Source organism: Narcine bancroftii, chromosome 6 (genome assembly GCF_036971445.1).
Source record: "Narcine bancroftii isolate sNarBan1 chromosome 6, sNarBan1.hap1, whole genome shotgun sequence".
Classification (NCBI taxonomy): domain Eukaryota; kingdom Metazoa; phylum Chordata; class Chondrichthyes; order Torpediniformes; family Narcinidae; genus Narcine; species Narcine bancroftii.
The window spans coordinates 150,210,761-150,227,472 of NC_091474.1; the positions used below are offsets into that span (position 1 = coordinate 150,210,761).

Consider the following 16,712-nt stretch of genomic DNA (forward strand, 5'->3'; position numbering starts at 1 on the left):
GCGGCCTTCATTGCCATTATTTCCTCAGTGCTCGTCAAGAAGCAACAAATTCTAGGCCTCTGTACCCCACTTTGCAACTGGATCCTTGACTTTCTCATAGGAAGACCAGTCAGCACAATGCCACCATATATATATATATATATATATACACACCCATGACTGTGTGGCCAGGCACAATTCCAATTCCAATGCTATCTACAAGTTTACCTATTATACCACATTTGTCGGCAGAATCACAAACAGCATTGAGGAAGGGAGCAGGAGGGTGATAAGTCGGTTCTTTGAAAGGTATAACAACAATAATCTTGTGCTCAACGTTAGCAAAATCGAGATGATCTTGGATGTCAGAAGGTCGTCAGGGGAACACAACCCAGTCCTCATCGATGGCTCAGTAATGGAGAGGGTCAAGAACTTCAACGTCTCTGAGGATCTGTCCTGGAACCTCCATGATGATTCAATTACAAAGAAGGCTCACCAGCAGCTGTACTTGGTGAGGTATCTGAAAAGATTCAGTAAGTCTCAAACTTCTACAGGTGTACAGTAGAGAGCATTCTAGCTTGTTGCATCACTGCCTGGAATGGAGGCACCAACTCTCAGGACAAGAATAAACTCCAGAGGATTGTTCACTCGACCTGCAACATCACAAACACCAGACTTCACCAAGGACATCTACATGAGGTGGTGTCTTTAAAAAGCAGCCTTTATCCTCAAAGACCTCATCACCCAGGCCATGCCCTATTCACTCTGCTACCATTGGGGGGAAAAGGTACAGGACCCTCAAGACAAGCACTCAACAGCACAAGGACAGCTTCTTCCCCGCTGCCATCAGATTCCTGATTAATCAATGAACCACAGATACTGCCTTACTTTTCATGCCCTACTATTTTTTTTTATTTATAGTAATGTTGTGAGATGGTTATATGAATGTTTGCATTATATTGTTGCTGCAAAACAGCAAATTTCATGACTTGTTCATGACAATAAATTCTTTTTTTTAAACTTTATTTAAAATTTTATGACATGAATAAAATAAAAATTACATTTAAAAAAAATAATTAAAAATAAGATAATAAAAATTAGAATACTACATAATTAAACTACACAAATTAACCCCCCCAATAATTATAACACAACATTAATCGTCTAATTTAAAATTAGTCCAACCCTCCCCCCCAAAATAAAGAGTAAAGAATTAATTAACAATGTTGTAAATAAAATAGAAAAAAACCCACTTACAAAAAAAGATAAAACTTAACAACAAAAAAATAAAATTACTAACAACAAAAAAAATCAATGCTAAAATAATACCCTTAAACATATATTTAAATCAAACATAACACATGTATTTAACAAATGAAATCCACTTTAAAACTAAGTTCAAATATTAAAATCATATATCAACCACATATCTGTTATACAAAAAATCATAATTAATAATACATAAATACAGAATTTCCATTAATACCAAATTTCCTTTATAATTCATCGAGAGAACAAAAACATCCCTTAGAAAAACAATCAGATAAACCTTTTATTCCCTTCCCCTCCCCTTATATAAAAAAAGAAAAAAAATTCAAACTCTTATAAAATTCTCCATATTCTTCATTTATAACATCTTCAAAATTCTCTATCGAAATTAACTTAATTTTATTAAACTCTTCTCCCTCAATGTATTTGTACTTGATTTTCTTCTTTTTCTTCTTATCACCTTTCCCCTCATCTTCCTCTTCATCTAATTCAACATCCTCAATTTTTGACTTATCTTCTGCGACATCATCCTCTTAAAAAAGAGAGAAAAGAGAGAAAAAAAACCCAAAAAAAGAGAAAAAAAACCTCCTAATTCCCTCTCAATTACAATCAAAACAAAAAGAGTTAAAAAAAATTATTCATTTAAAAAAATAATTAAAAAAAAACCTTCACTTCTTAACCCAAAAATTAAAAAGAAAAAAAAACAGGTCGGAGGTCACGACTACCTCCTCCTGTTTAAACCGCCCAAAGCGGTAACTCCCCCAAAATATTGGGTGTGAGATAACTCACAGGTAGCTGATGACTTCTGGAAACTAGTGCCCACCCAGTTCCCTCTCCCAACTCCCATTTCATTAAACTATCATCATTATTTAAACTCTTCTCAAAAAAAAAAAATTATTTTTTTAAATCAACGTTACCACTTCGGTCACCATTGCTTCCATTTCTTTTAAAAATCTGGATCCCACCTTACATCTCTACTCTCTTTGGAGACCTTAAAGGACTACATCGTTCCTGAAACTGCATGATTGGTAGAGACTGAGCAAAGTCCATAACCTCTTGAGGATTGTCAAAGAACTTTGGCTGATTTCCATCCTGAAAAATCTTCAGTACTGCAGAATACCTAAATGTTGCCTTATGTCTTTTTTAACACAACCGTTCTTTCACAGAATTAAATTCGCGTCGTTGAAACATAATTTCTTGACTCAAATCTTGATAGAAGAAAACAGAATTATTCTGAACCATCAAAGGAGATCTATTTTGCTGGGCATTTCTAATAGCCATATGTAAAATTGTCTCTCTGTCACAATAGTTTAAACAACGGATCAGAACAAGTCTTGGATTCTGTCCTGAAAAAGATTTTCTTCTTAAAACTCTATGAGCACATTCCAGTATTAAACCTTCAGGGAATTTATCCTGTCCTAACACTCGTGGAATCCATTCAGTAAAAAATTTTCTTGGATCTGGTCCTTCAATGCCTTCTGGCAAACCAACAATTTTCACGTTGTTCCGTCTAGATTGATTCTCCAAATAATCAACCTTTTTTGCTAAATTTTTATTTTGGATCTGCAATGTTTCAATTATTCTATTTTCATCTTGCAGTTTATCCTGTACATCGACTAAACCTTGATCTTTCAATGGTTTCAAGCTTAAAAGCTCCATTAATGGCTTCCACCATTGCATTAATCTTGGAAATAAATGGATTCACAAAATTAGCTAAGTGACTCAATACAGAATATATCTTATCTTCAAGATCCTTAACAAACATTTCAACAGAAGTAGATTCAGGCATAATGGGGTCTTGCTGTTCCTTAGAGACCACGGGATCTTCTGTCTCTTCCCTTAATTTAGTATCTTTTCTAGCAGTTTGACTTCGTATAAAAATCCCTCTCAAAGTCCCCCCAGCAATGATAGGAGACTGAAGATCAGGGTTATCTTTAAGCCAAATCTCTTTAATCATCTTCACTGAATCGATGTCTGGAAAAACCGTTGTAATTGAAGATGCATTTTGCAGCGCCACCACTGTAGCAGTTGAATGACAGCTCTTTAACTCTCCAGCTGGTGGCGCCCCAGCTGATTCAACTGTCAAAGTCTGAGTAACAGCACTCACAGTGGCCGTTGTGTGAAATACTGGCACCCGGCGAGCCCTTTGTTCTAAAAGCTGTTGAATGCGACCTTCAGAGAGCCTTACCGGTATAAAACGGAGTTTCAATGCCGAATTCTGTACGTCTTCTTCTGGATCCATTCTACGCTGAGTCCTGGCTTGTAAATAAGTAGGCTCAGACAATTTCGGAAAATGTTTTTTAACAGTCTGTTGATGTTTTCTTTTACCTTTTTTTGCATATAAACCATTAGGCACTAATCCAGCACTCTTATTTATAAACTTTTAAAAAACTTTAACGGGCACTTAAAGACAAAACAATAAATCAGAGTCAGGAGAGGTCTGGAAGGCACGTCTGTTCCCTACGCCGTCTTGCCACGCCCCACGACAATAAATTCTAATGTTGTATATGGCTTCCTTTTAATAAAGAGTAGGTGGAGTTCTGATAAGTGGTGGCCTTTATTAATTAAGGAAATTAAGGAAATGTTTGACATTGAGGATGTGAAGATAACGTTTCTTGTGCTGTGGACTAAAACTAGAAACTTTAAACACTGCCATTGACTAAATATAATGTGGAAACACAAATAGAAATTCTCCTACCCAAAATTATTAACAAAGAGTGCTGAAGGCAAATATTTTGTAGGCTGATAGTTAGCTTGTGATTCACTAATTTTTAGTTGAAGCATGATCAAGTAAAACATTGGCAGGATGAAATAATTAATACTGTATAACTAAGGATTAGATTATTTAAATGACTTCTTTCTGTGATATCAAATATCTTAACTTATGAACTGAGTTTTTTTGGCTAACTCCAAATAGGTACTGACAAATTTAGTTTTGGCTTTGGTGGTACTGGAAAGAAGTCTCACCTCAAACAGTTTGAAAGTTATGGAGAGGTATGGATATAATTTATATATACCTCACGCTTATAAAGTTTCATTTTCACTCTGGTTATTTCAATGTGTATTGTCCTTACTACTGTATTTTGTGCAAACTCATTTATTTAGGAATTTACCATGCATGACACCATTGGGTGCTACATTGATCTTGATGCAGAATATGTGAAATTTTCAAAAAATGGTAAGTTCACTGTAAGGTGCTCTGCACTTTATGCTTGCAATTTGATTCTACTTTACAAAAATATTTTCTGCTTTTGTCTCTGAATTCAATTTGTAACCTATTTTCTGGTTGTATCTATGAATGTCTTAATTTGATTGTTGGACATATTGTAATAAGAATCCCATTGAAGTAAATGGTTAATTCTTACAAGCTGTATTTTGAAGAATGATATTCTCGATCAACCATTCTCAACTGGGACCATAAGCCCCAACTAGGAGTCAAATCACATTTATGGGGACCACAGACTGAAATCATGAAATATTTTTTGCGTGTATTATGTAGTTGGGAGGGGAGAGTATGAAAGAAACCAACTAAACATGACTGCTTCACAGGGAAGGAGGCCCATAAACTTTGAGCAGAGTCCAAAAGGGGCCATTGCCTTAAAAGGTTGAGAATGGCTGTTCTAGATGACTCAACCAATGGCTTTACTTTTCTTCTTATTCTATGACCTCTCACTTTGTTGTTGTTGTTGGAAATATTAAAGGTGAGATTTGTGGATTGAAAACTGTTGTTTAAAATTACAACCATTTATAAAATTTAAAAAATGCACAACCAGTCTTCATTAAGGATATGGCAAATATGAGCAGAGTAGGCCATCTAACCGTCGAGCTTGCTCTGCCATTCAAAGAGCATGATTGATCTGGCTATGGACTGTGCTCCATCAACTTGCCTTTTCCCCATCACCCTTAATTCCTCTTTTATGCAAAAAACTATCTAACTATGTCTTAAATATATTTAATGCTTCCTTGGGCAGAGAATTCTGCAGATTCACCACTCTGGAGGGAAAAGTAGTTCTTTCACTTTCCTGTCCTATTCCCCCTTGTTTTAGTCTAACCTACCAATGAAACAACTTTCCTCCCTCTATTTTAATTATCACTGTTTCTGAATTCCAATGAGTTTAGTCCCAGGTGACTCAATCTCCTCATCAGTGATATACTTCATTTCTGGAATCAACATTATGAACCTCCTCTGCAACACCTCTAAAGCTTGTATATACTTTTTCAAGTAAGGCGACCAGCACTGCACACAGTCCTCCAGGAGAAGCCTCGCTCTCTACCCTCTCTGCAGTAGAACCTCTCTGCTCTTAAATTCAACACCCAGCCATGAAGACTAACATTCCATAACTTACATACACACATCTGGTTATTTCTTTCTTATCAAATACAGGTAGTTAGATTTTCCATGCAAAATAAAACTTTTTTTTTCTTTAACCAGGAAAAGACCTTGGTCGGGCTTTTGATATTCCTCCACATGTGAAAAACCAAGCTTTCTTTGCCGCTTGTGTTTTAAAGGTAATTTTCCCAAAATTTTAGAAAAATAATCTAGAAAATATTAATAATAAACTAAAAGCTTTTGTTGTTGGATCATAGAATGCTGAGCTCAAATTCAACTTTGGTGAAGAAGAATTCAAATTCCCTCCAAAAGATGGTTTTCAGGCATTAGTCAAGGCTCCTGATGGTCATGTTGTAAAGTCGCAGCAGACTGGTATGTTGTCAGCAACATTATGAGTTACTAATCTGTCTGAAGTAATTTAAATGATTCAGCAATCATATTCCTATTTTATACAGATTCCTCCATCTATCTCACTGTTGTCAGACTACATCTCATTAATACAAATTTCATTGCTAACACACTGAAGTCGATTGGCGTGGGACTTGAGGCATCTAAATTGTGTGGGTGCAGCAGTTCAAGATAAAATTAAGGAGAAGCTTGACCAAGTTAATACTTAGTGTAGTTCAATTGAGTGAAATTATAATAAATGTGCAAGTGATCATTATATTGATGAATGGTACTCTTTTTCTTAGAATTGTCCTTTGGCCAATGTTACGATTAAGAGGGATACACCAAATGTCCTCTCAAGCCCTGTGTTGACATTCATACAATCCTGGGCAATGCTTGGACACAGTTGGATGAGAGTCTATAAACTCTGCTCTTTACCCTTTTACCTCCATTTATACTGATTCTACTTCTAGATGCTCAAAATCAAGTTTATTACGACTGTTTTGTGTATGAATTTCACACGGACATTCAAAAAGAGGTCATTTCAAGTTGGTGAATGATTTGAAGGGTACTTATGACAAGCATGATGCTTGGTTGTCTCCTGGAGTTTGTATGAGATACGTAGAGAGGAATTTCTCAGTGAGACAGAAAGTGGTGCATGCAGCATGGCTTAATGGACCTCATCATCATGCAATGAAGTAATTCTGTCCTATCCTTTTAATTTTAACTGCTTGTGATATCCTGTGATCATCCTGATTCTGTGTTTTGTTCATTTTTTGATCTTTGTCAATGTGATCCTCAACCACTCAGTCTGAAGGAACTGGTTTTTTTCAAAATTGGTGCTGAAGCTAATTATTGCTCACAAAAGAAAGCTTTTCACGATGTTGGTACAAGGGAGAAGACTAAATAATAATAAAGAACATTTAGAATATTCAAACCGTATTTCTGTATTTCAGTGGGGATAAAAAAATCAGGGTATCTCGTCTCTGAAGCAAACTGCTAACTTGCGTCCTGTTATTTTAGATTTCTAGCTCCTGGCATTTTTCTGTCTAAGTTTGCATTTGGAAGTTGTTTTAAGCCATTTAATAAAGAATCCCAAGGCACTATAGAAATAAAACACCACTGACCTTAATGCTACAAAATGTCTCGGGATTGTGAAGCAAAATTTAATGCTGGATTTCATAAGGAGACATTATGGCAGGCTACAAAATACTTGGTGATCAAGATGTGCTTAAAGGAGTAATGTCAAGGATTAGTGAAAATTCTGGCGCTTATGGACACAAACTTTGAATTGTGTTGCGATTGCCAATAGTAGAGCAATTGTAAATTGTGGGAAGAGACAGGAATCGATGAAAATGGAGCCCAAGAGTTGCACAGTAGCAGGTAGATATATTAAAAAAATAGGAAAAGACAGGGAAAGTTGAAAATAAGATGTAATTTTTAATGGTTGCTAACTGTTGAAAGTTCAGCAGTTGATGTAGTTCATGAGCACAGGTCAATGAGACTTGATGCAAGTTGGGATACAACCAGAAGAAGTTTAGATAGTTGAGGTTTATGGACAGGCTGAAAATGCAAATCTGGTAGGAGTCGATCCTTGAAGTAAGATATATTTGGAGGCAAATGATGGACCATGGAGGGAAAAGTAGGATTAAGGTTGTTGAATGGAAAATGAAATTTGGAGGACAAGGCAGGAATTCCCAATCAGTAATGACCTTAAAATTATGTCTTGTAATTCACCTCACCTCAGGATGGATCTGGAGTTTCCTAAATAGGAAAGAAATGTTGTTGCTTTGTAATATACCTGCATTTTTTTTTTTAAACTGTTCACTGCAGTTTGCTCTTGCCATACAGTGGCTAGATAGGTATTTGCAGCTATTATTTTTTTTCAGGTACTGCACAGGTGGGTCAAGCGAAAAACTTACCAAATGCTCCAAAAGCTCTTATCATTGAACCGTCCAGGGAATTGGCAGAACAGACCCTCAATAATGTCAAGCAATTCAAGAAAAATATTGCTAATCCCAAGCTAAGGTAACTTCTTTTCAATACCCTTTCTCTTCCTCCCTGGGTTTGTGTGCTGGTCATTATTTGTCTGCTTCACCGGGTTCTCCATATCTGTCATCAAATAGGATCCTTAATTATTGATGCTGCTCCATTCTCTTGGGAACTATCGATTTTAATTTTGTTCCTATGATTTTGGTAACTGAACTCTGCCGTATCCTGGTCATTTTGTCCCTCACTGTTTAAATTTTCCATCTCTGGAGACTTTTTCTTCCCATCATTTTCTTGCTGGTGTTGTTGAATTATCCAGCAAATTAAAGCAGAGCTATTAAATATACCTGCAAATAAGCGACTGTTTAATTTCTGATCCCAAAAAAATTTCTCGTATAGTCTTGCTTCTTTCCAAGCATAACACAATCATAGCTGAAAAATATATTATCTTAACAGTACTATTGAAGTTTTTTGGAGAAAAATTGCTTTGTGCAATAACCTATATTGTGTTAATTTTCATCTACATTGTACAATATGGATATGTAATGAAATTCTTACTTGCGAAAGAGGTACTTTATTTCAATTGTGTACATTAAAAAGTGATAATAAACGCAGAAGATAATTAATATGCACAGTGCAAGAAAACAGCAGCAAGATGATAGTATAGAAAGACTTTTTTGTCGTGTCGGAATAGTTAATGATCAATATAGTAAGAAGAGATTTAAGAGCCCAGTAACAGTTGGAAGGAAATGGATTTTGAACATGGAGGTGCTGAATTTCAAGCTTCTGTACCTTCTTCCAAGGAGAGGTAGTAACCAGAGTGATGGGGGTCCATTGTTTTTGCAATGATATTGATGTCAGTTATGGTTTGTTAGTTACTGTGAAAATATTCTTCTTTGGCTTGGCTTCGCGGACGAAGATTTATGGAGGGGGTAAAAAGTCCACATCAGCTGCAGGCTCGTTTGTGGCTGACAAGTCCGATGCGGGACAGGCAGACACGGTTGCAGGGGAAAATTGGTTGGTTGGGGTTGGGTGTTGAGTTTTTCCTCCTTTGCCTTTTGTCAGTGAGGTGGGCTCTGCGGTCTTCTTCAAAGGAGGTTGCTGCCCGCCAAACTGTGAGGCGCCAAGATGCACGGTTTGAGGCGTTATCAGCCCACTGGTGGTGGTCAATGTGGCAGGCACCAAGAGATTTCTTTAGGCAGTCCTTGTACCTTTTCTTTGGTGCACCTCTGTCACGGTGGCCAGTGGAGAGCTCGCCATATAACACGATCTTGGGAAGGCGATGGTCCTCCATTCTGGAGACGTGACCCATCCAGCGCAGCTGGATCTTCAGCAGCGTGGACTCGATGCTGTCGACCTCTGCCATCTCGAGCACCTCGACGCTAGGGATGAAAGCGCTCCAATGGATGTTGAGGATGGAGCGGAGACAACGCTGGTGGAAGCGTTCTAGGAGCCGTAGGTGGTGCCAGTAGAGGACCCATGATTCGGAGCCGAACAGGAGTGTGGGTATGACAACGGCTCTGTATACGCTTATCTTTGTGAGGTTTTTCAGTTGGTTGTTTTTCCAGACTCTTTTGTGTAGTCTTCCAAAGGCGCTATTTGCCTTGGCGAGTCTGTTGTCTATCTCATTGTCGATCCTTGCATCTGATGAAATGGTGCAGCCGAGATAGGTAAACTGGTTGACCGTTTTGTGTGCCCGATGGAGATGTGGGGGGGCTGGTAGTCATGGTGGGGAGCTGGCTGATGGAGGACCTCAGTTTTCTTCAGGCTGACTTCCAGGCCAAACATTTTGGCAGTTTCCGCAAAGCAGGACGTCAAGCGCTGAAGAGCTGGCTCTGAATGGGCAACTAAAGCGGCATCGTCTGCAAAGAGTAGTTCACGGACAAGTTTCTCTTGTGTCTTGGTGTGAGCTTGCAGGCGCCTCAGATTGAAGAGACTGCCATCCGTGCGGTACCGGATGTAAACAGCGTCTTCATTGTTGGGGTCTTTCATGGCATCATGCTGAAGAAGATTGAAAAGAGGGTTGGTGCGAGAACACAGCCTTGCTTCACGCCATTGTTAATGGAGAAGGGTTCAGAGAGCTCATTGCTGTATCTGACCCGACTTTGTTGGTTTTCGTGCAGTTGGATAATCATGTTGAGGAACTTTGGGGGACATCCGATGCGCTCTAGTATTTGCCAAAGCCCTTTCCTGCTCACGGTGTCGAAGGCTTTGGTGAGGTCAACAAAGGTGATGTAGAGTCCTTTGTTTTGTTCTCTGCACTTTTCTTGGAGCTGTCTGAGGGCAAAGACCATGTCAGTGCGCGAAAGCCGCACTGTGATTCTGGGAGAATATTCTCGGCGACACTAGGTATTATTCTATTTAGTAGAATCCTAGCGAAGATTTTGCCTGCAATGGAGAGCAACGTGATTCCCCTGTAGTTTGAGCAGTCTGATTTCTCGCCTTTGTTTTTGTACAGGGTGATGATGGTGGCATCACGAAGATCCTGAGGCAGTTTTCCTTGGTCCCAACAAAGCTTGAAAAACTCATGCAGTTTGGCATGCAGAGTTTTGCCGCCAGCCTTCCAGACCTCTGGGGGGATTCCATCCATACCTGCTGCTTTGCTAAGAAACCTGCATAGGAGAAGGCCACTCCGATATAAAACCTACGACCCAAGGACCTCGCTGCCACGTCCCAGCTTGCTTGGCCACGGCACACGATCCATGGGTGTAAAGGGTGGGGCCAGTACTGCGCACACTGCACTCCACCTAAAAGCTCCTTTGCGCAGGCCCGAGGACAGGTCCACGTCCTCCCCCTCCACGTCCTCCCCCTCCACGACCTCCCCCTCCACGTCCTCCCCCTCCACGTCCTCCCCCTCCACGTCCTCCCCCTCCACGTCCTCCCCCTCCACGTCCTCCCCCTCCACGTCCTCCCCCTCCACGTCCTCCCCCTCCACGTCCTCCCCCTCCACGTCCTCCCCCTCCACGTCCTCCCCCTCCACGTCCTCCCCCTCCACGTCCTCCCCCTCCACGTCCTCCCCCTCCACGTCCTCCCCCTCCACGTCCTCCCCCTCCACGTCCTCCCCCTCCACGTCCTCCCCCTCCACGTCCTCCCCCTCCACGTCCTCCCCCTCCACGTCCTCCCCCTCCACGTCCTCCCCCTCCACGTCCTCCCCCTCCACGTCCTCCCCCGCCACGTCCTCCCCCGCCACGTCCTCCCCCGCCACGTCCTCCCCCGCCACGTCCTCCCCCGCCACGTCCTCCCCCGCCACGTCCTCCCCCGCCACGTCCTCCCCCGCCACGTCCTCCCCCGCCACGTCCTCCCCCGCCACGTCCTCCCCCGCCACGCCCTCCCCCGCCACGCCCTCCCCCGCCACGCCCTCCCCCGCCACGCCCTCCCCCGCCACGCCCTCCCCCGCCACGCCCTCCCCCGCCACGCCCTCCCCCGCCACGCCCTCCCCCGCCACGCCCTCCCCCGCCACGCCCTCCCCCGCCACGCCCTCCCCCGCCACGCCCTCCCCCGCCACGCCCTCCCCCGCCACGCCCTCCCCCGCCACGCCCTCCCCCGCCACGCCCTCCCCCGCCACGCCCTCCCCCGCCACGCCCTCCCCCGCCACGCCCTCCCCCGCCAAAGATGCTCACAAACTCAAGCTAGCATGCTGGAACATCAGAACCATGCTAGACAAGGCTGACAGCCACCGACCTGAACGTCGGTCTGCCCTCATTGCACATGAACTCCTCAGACTTGACATCGACATAGCCGCTCTCAGTGAAGTCCGCCTGGCAGATGTAGGCAGCCTCCAAGAACGCGGCGCGGGCTACACACTCTACTGGTCTGGCAAGCCTTCGGATGAACGACACCTATCTGGTGTAGGCTTCATGGTCAAGAGCTTCATTGCCTCCAAACTCGAAAACCTTCCGACAGGCCTCTCGGACCGAATCATGTCCATGCGACTCCCCCTTCAAAACAAGCGTCACATCACCCTCATCAGTGTCTATGCTCCAACCCTCCAGGCGGAACCAGCAGAAAAGGACAAGTTCTACACCGACCTGCGCAACCTCATCCAACGCACCCCTACAGCCGACAAGGTTGTCATCCTGGGCAATTTCAACACTTGTGTCGGCAAAGACTCAGAAACCTGGCCAGGAATCCTGGGCAAGCATGGCGTCGGCAAGTGCAACGACAATGGGCGCCTCCTGTTGGAGCTCTGCGCAGAACAGCGGCTTGTCATTACAAACACCCTTTTTCAGCAGAGGGACAGCCTTAAGACCACCTGGATGCATCCCCGATCCAAACACTGGCACCTCCTGGACTACATCCTGGTGCAAGAAAGTGACAAACGAGATGTGCTCCACACCAGGGTCATGCCCAGCGCGGAATGCCACACTGACCACCGGCTGGTTCGCTGCAAGCTCAACCTTCACTTCAAGCCAAAGCCCAGGAACAATAAAGCCCCCAGAAAGAGGTTCAATGTTGGAAACCTGCAGTCAGACGAAGCGAGAGGAAACTTCCAGGCAAACCTCAAAGCAAAGCTCGACGATGCAACCCGCCTCACGGACCCGTCCCCTGAAACCCTCTGGGATCAGTTGAAGACTACCATACTGCAATCCACTGAAGAGGTACTGGGCTTCTCCTCCAGGAAAAACAAGGACTGGTTTGACGAAAACAGCCAGGAAATCCAGGAGCTGCTGGCAAAGAAGCGAGCTGCCCACCAGGCTCACCTTACAAAGCCGTCCTGTCCAGAGAAGAAACAAGCCTTCCGTCGCGCATGCAGCCATCTTCAGCGCAAACTCCGGGAGATCCAAAATGAGTGGTGGACTAGCCTCGCCAAACGAACCCAGCTCAGCGCAGACATTGGCGACTTCAGGGGTTTCTACGAGGCTCTAAAGGCTGTGTACGGCCCCTCACCCCAAGTCCAAAGCCCGCTGCGCAGCTCAGACGGCAAAGTCCTCCTCAGCGACAAGATCTCCATCCTCAACCGATGGTCAAAACACTTCCAATCTCTTTTCAGTGCCAACCGCTCAGTCCAAGATTCCGCCCTGCTCCAGCTCCAGCCCCTAAGGCTAGAGCTGGATGAGGTTCTCACCCTGTGAAAATATATACAGTACTTAACAACAGAATTTGGTTAAGGTTAGGTTATCCTACATTTAATGGAGATTGCATCAACTAAGTCCTAGATATAGATAGAAATACTCCAAATCCTGCAGATCAGTCTCTCTGCTCACAGTAGAGCAATTTTTTTTTAAGATGGCATTTATCCTACATTACTGATTGTGCTAAGGTTGGAGAGGAGTAGTACTGACCCCATTCATTTGAATAGACTTCCTGGTCTGAAAGATGGAGGAATAGATACTTTCTACTTTAATGTTCTAAATGTTGTTGTTTTTGAACATTACTACAATTACAATATCTTTATTTTTTAAATGTTTATGAATTTTGGAGACATTTAAAATCTGTATGTAAAACAAAGGCTCTGTCTCTAACAGAAGGCAAAACACTACTGAGTGTTTTGCCTCTGGTCAAAGCTAATCAGGGAATCCTGAGGCCTGCAACCTTGCTGTGTACCAAGGATACCATCTAAGAAGAAAGAATTAGTTCAGCCAACTTTGCATTTGAATCTGTTATGTACAAGTCAACACTGTTTAACCCAGATCATTGGAAGGCCAGTCAACACAATTTGACCCAATCTACTTCGTGTAACTAATTTCATTGAATGAGGTTCAAACTTGTGGTCCACCTCCTTCCTCTTAAGTTTCAGTTTCTCTGAAGACGTCATGTGTTATCCTGAGTTGTTTTGAAGCTGGCAATCTTACCTTTTGTGCCAAGCTTCAATGTTCATTCCAAGCAGAAAATATTATACAAAACATTCCACATAATTTGATTGCCATTTTAATTATCCCACTATTTTTCTCCTCAGGACATTTCCTTTGGAAAGTATCTTTACTCTTTTTGGAATGTTCAGACTTTTCATCATATTGGAAGTACAATATATACAATATGCTAATTTTAGTGAGTATTTCAGAAATTGAAAGATTAATTAACAGTGACCACTAGGGTAAACATCAACTGAACCATTGGACGATATCCATCTTCATAAATATGCGTTTCAGTGTTTTTTTTTAATTTGGGAACTGAATTTTTATTTAATGTCTGGATTTCTTAGTCTTGATTTGTTTTTGTTTTAGGGAACTCCTAATTATTGGTGGTGTGTCTGCAAAAGATCAGCTCTCTATCCTGGAGCAAGGAGTAAGTTCCCCAGTTTTTGGAGATGTTCATTAATATATTGGTGCTTAATTGTCCATAATTTCGTAGAAAATATCAGCTGAACAAAGCACCAAGATAAATTTTCTATGAATTTAAAAAGTTATTTTTCATCCAAGTTGTTCGGCTATTATTTGCATTAAATAAGCTGCAAAACTCGATTGGCTGAAGACACATGAAGTCATGAAAAATAATATAGAGTTTTATTTCTAGAAAAATCATCACATTATTTTCTAGAAAATACATTTTACTCCCTTTCATACTCACAATACATTATGCTGACACTGAAGTTGTGTAATGTGGCTGAATTGATTAAAGTTGAGCAAAGAACCTGGATTCCGAATTTTCATTTGAATTTCTCAAATTTCAACATGCTTTGTTACTGTTTCATGTAGAGTATCTTGCTATCACATTTGGCTGCCATGATCATTTGTCCCCTCAATATATTAATTGAGATGTTCAACAAAAATTTTAAAATTAAACTACTATGTAAACTTTGCCTCTTCATGCTCTAAATAATTGGATATTTTGAAAAAAGTTTGCTTTATGGTGATATACAGCATTTGAGTTTTTGAAATGCAAATATAAAGGTGTTTAGAAAGTTCACTGGCTAAATTATTACTAAAACACCATCAGAATCAGTGATTTGGATGCCACATTTTGCAATATTAGTCTTAAATTCAGTGGAATATTCAAATTACCTTTTTTTTCATAGTTGTCCATGTGGCTTGTATAAGTGCTGCCTCAATGTTTAGTTTTGTAAACCATTTGACTTTAAAACATGCACCTTTTTAAAAAAAAAAATACTGAAAAAAATGTTCTACCCTGAACTTTATTTTCCTGGAGTAATTTTTCTGAAGAATGAATACAATTGAAGTTTAACGTGGAAAATTCTCATCTGTTCTGCAGGTGGATATTGTAGTTGGAACTCCAGGAAGATTAGATGACCTTATCTCTACAGGAAAACTAAATCTGTCCCAAGTTAGGTTCTTGGTGCTCGATGAAGCAGTAAGTGATCATTTTCAAAATTAATAGGTCCTATTTTCCCTTAATAATCAGACTGAATAATATCTATTATCTGCAATGTTGTGTTTTTTTTGGGGGGGTGGGGTGGTTCAGATATCATCCTCTGTCAACAGGGTAGTAAATTTCTGGTTTGATTGATTCCGCTGAGTAAACTTTGAGCCTTTGTATGTGTGTGTATCTGATTTGCTTGATACGATGAACAATAATTTCTTCCATCTATGGCAACTATTTTAAATGCTCAATGAAGGCTAATGCTTTTTTTTAAAAGAGTTAACAATTTTTAAGTGTTAGACATATTCCCATATTATTTTCTACATTCAAGAATCCGGGAGGCTTTTCTTAAGTGTCTTCTTTTATCATTAAATTTTAACCACTGCATCAATCCTCCATGTCAAAGCTTGATAACAATTGCATTTTCTTAATATTCAGGCAATATTACTGTTCCTATAGAACAAACTCATGGTTTCTCTTTATGTTGATAGGCAAACCAAGAAAAGAAAATGTGCAATTTCTGCATTTGTAGCTAATATTAATTTTAAAATTGAATTTGATGTAATTCATTAAATGTACTATCCATTTTTTGTTACTAGTAAGGGGCCATCTAACATCGTTTATTTTTGCAGGATGGATTGCTTACACAAGGATATTCTGACTTCATTTCAAGAATACATTCTCAGATCCCTCAAGTAACATCCGATGGCAAGAGATTGCAGGTAATGCCAAGTTACTTCTAAATAACAATCATCTGTATATAAATTCAAGCTATATTTTTATATTCAATAAAATATATATATATTATATACGTGTGTGTACATTTGTGTATATATTATGTATACACATATATGCACATGTGTGTATAATTATTTATATTTCTATATACAAAATATGTGTGTGTGTGTATATATATATATATGTATACACGCACACATATATTCGCACACAGATATGTGCATATATATATATGTATGTATATATATGTGTGTGTATACATATATATATGTGTGTGTGTTTTATATATATGTGTGTGTATATATAATATATACATAATAAACACATATATCTTCTTTGGCTTGGCTTCGCGGACGAAGATTTATGGAGGGGGTAAAAGTCCACGTCAGCTGCAGGCTCGTTTGTGGCTGACAAGTCCGATGCGGGACAGGCAGACACGGTTGCAGCAGCTGCAGGGGAAAAATGGTTGGTTGGGGTTGGGTGTTGGGTTTTTCCTCCTTTGCCTTTTGTCAGTGAGGTGGGCTCTACGGTCTTCTTCAAAGGAGGTTGCTGCCCGCCAAACTGTGAGGCGCCAAGATGCACGATTTGAGGCGATATCAGCCCACTGGTGGTGGTCAATGTGGCAGGCACCAAGAGATTTCTTTATGCAGTCCTTGTACCTTTTCTTTGGTGCACCTCTGTCACGGTGGCCAGTGGAGAGCTTGCCATATAACACGATCTTGGGAAGGCGATGGTCCTCCATATATAGTGTGTGTGTGTAAAA

General features: G+C 41.0%; 1 protein-coding gene across 1 annotated transcript in view; it reads left to right on the top strand.

Moving 5' to 3' along the window:
* The window catches only part of ddx1 (DEAD (Asp-Glu-Ala-Asp) box helicase 1), a 56,309-nt gene that overhangs the window by 18,643 nt on the left and 20,954 nt on the right, over nucleotides 1-16,712 (top strand). Inside the window, exons 9-16 of the mRNA XM_069886345.1 lie at nucleotides 4,166-4,242; nucleotides 4,354-4,426; nucleotides 5,681-5,757; nucleotides 5,836-5,950; nucleotides 7,855-7,993; nucleotides 14,119-14,179; nucleotides 15,104-15,202; nucleotides 15,844-15,933. Of these exons, the coding sequence (XP_069742446.1) occupies nucleotides 4,166-4,242; nucleotides 4,354-4,426; nucleotides 5,681-5,757; nucleotides 5,836-5,950; nucleotides 7,855-7,993; nucleotides 14,119-14,179; nucleotides 15,104-15,202; nucleotides 15,844-15,933 (731 nt within the window). The remainder of the gene's footprint in view (nucleotides 1-4,165; nucleotides 4,243-4,353; nucleotides 4,427-5,680; nucleotides 5,758-5,835; nucleotides 5,951-7,854; nucleotides 7,994-14,118; nucleotides 14,180-15,103; nucleotides 15,203-15,843; nucleotides 15,934-16,712) is intronic.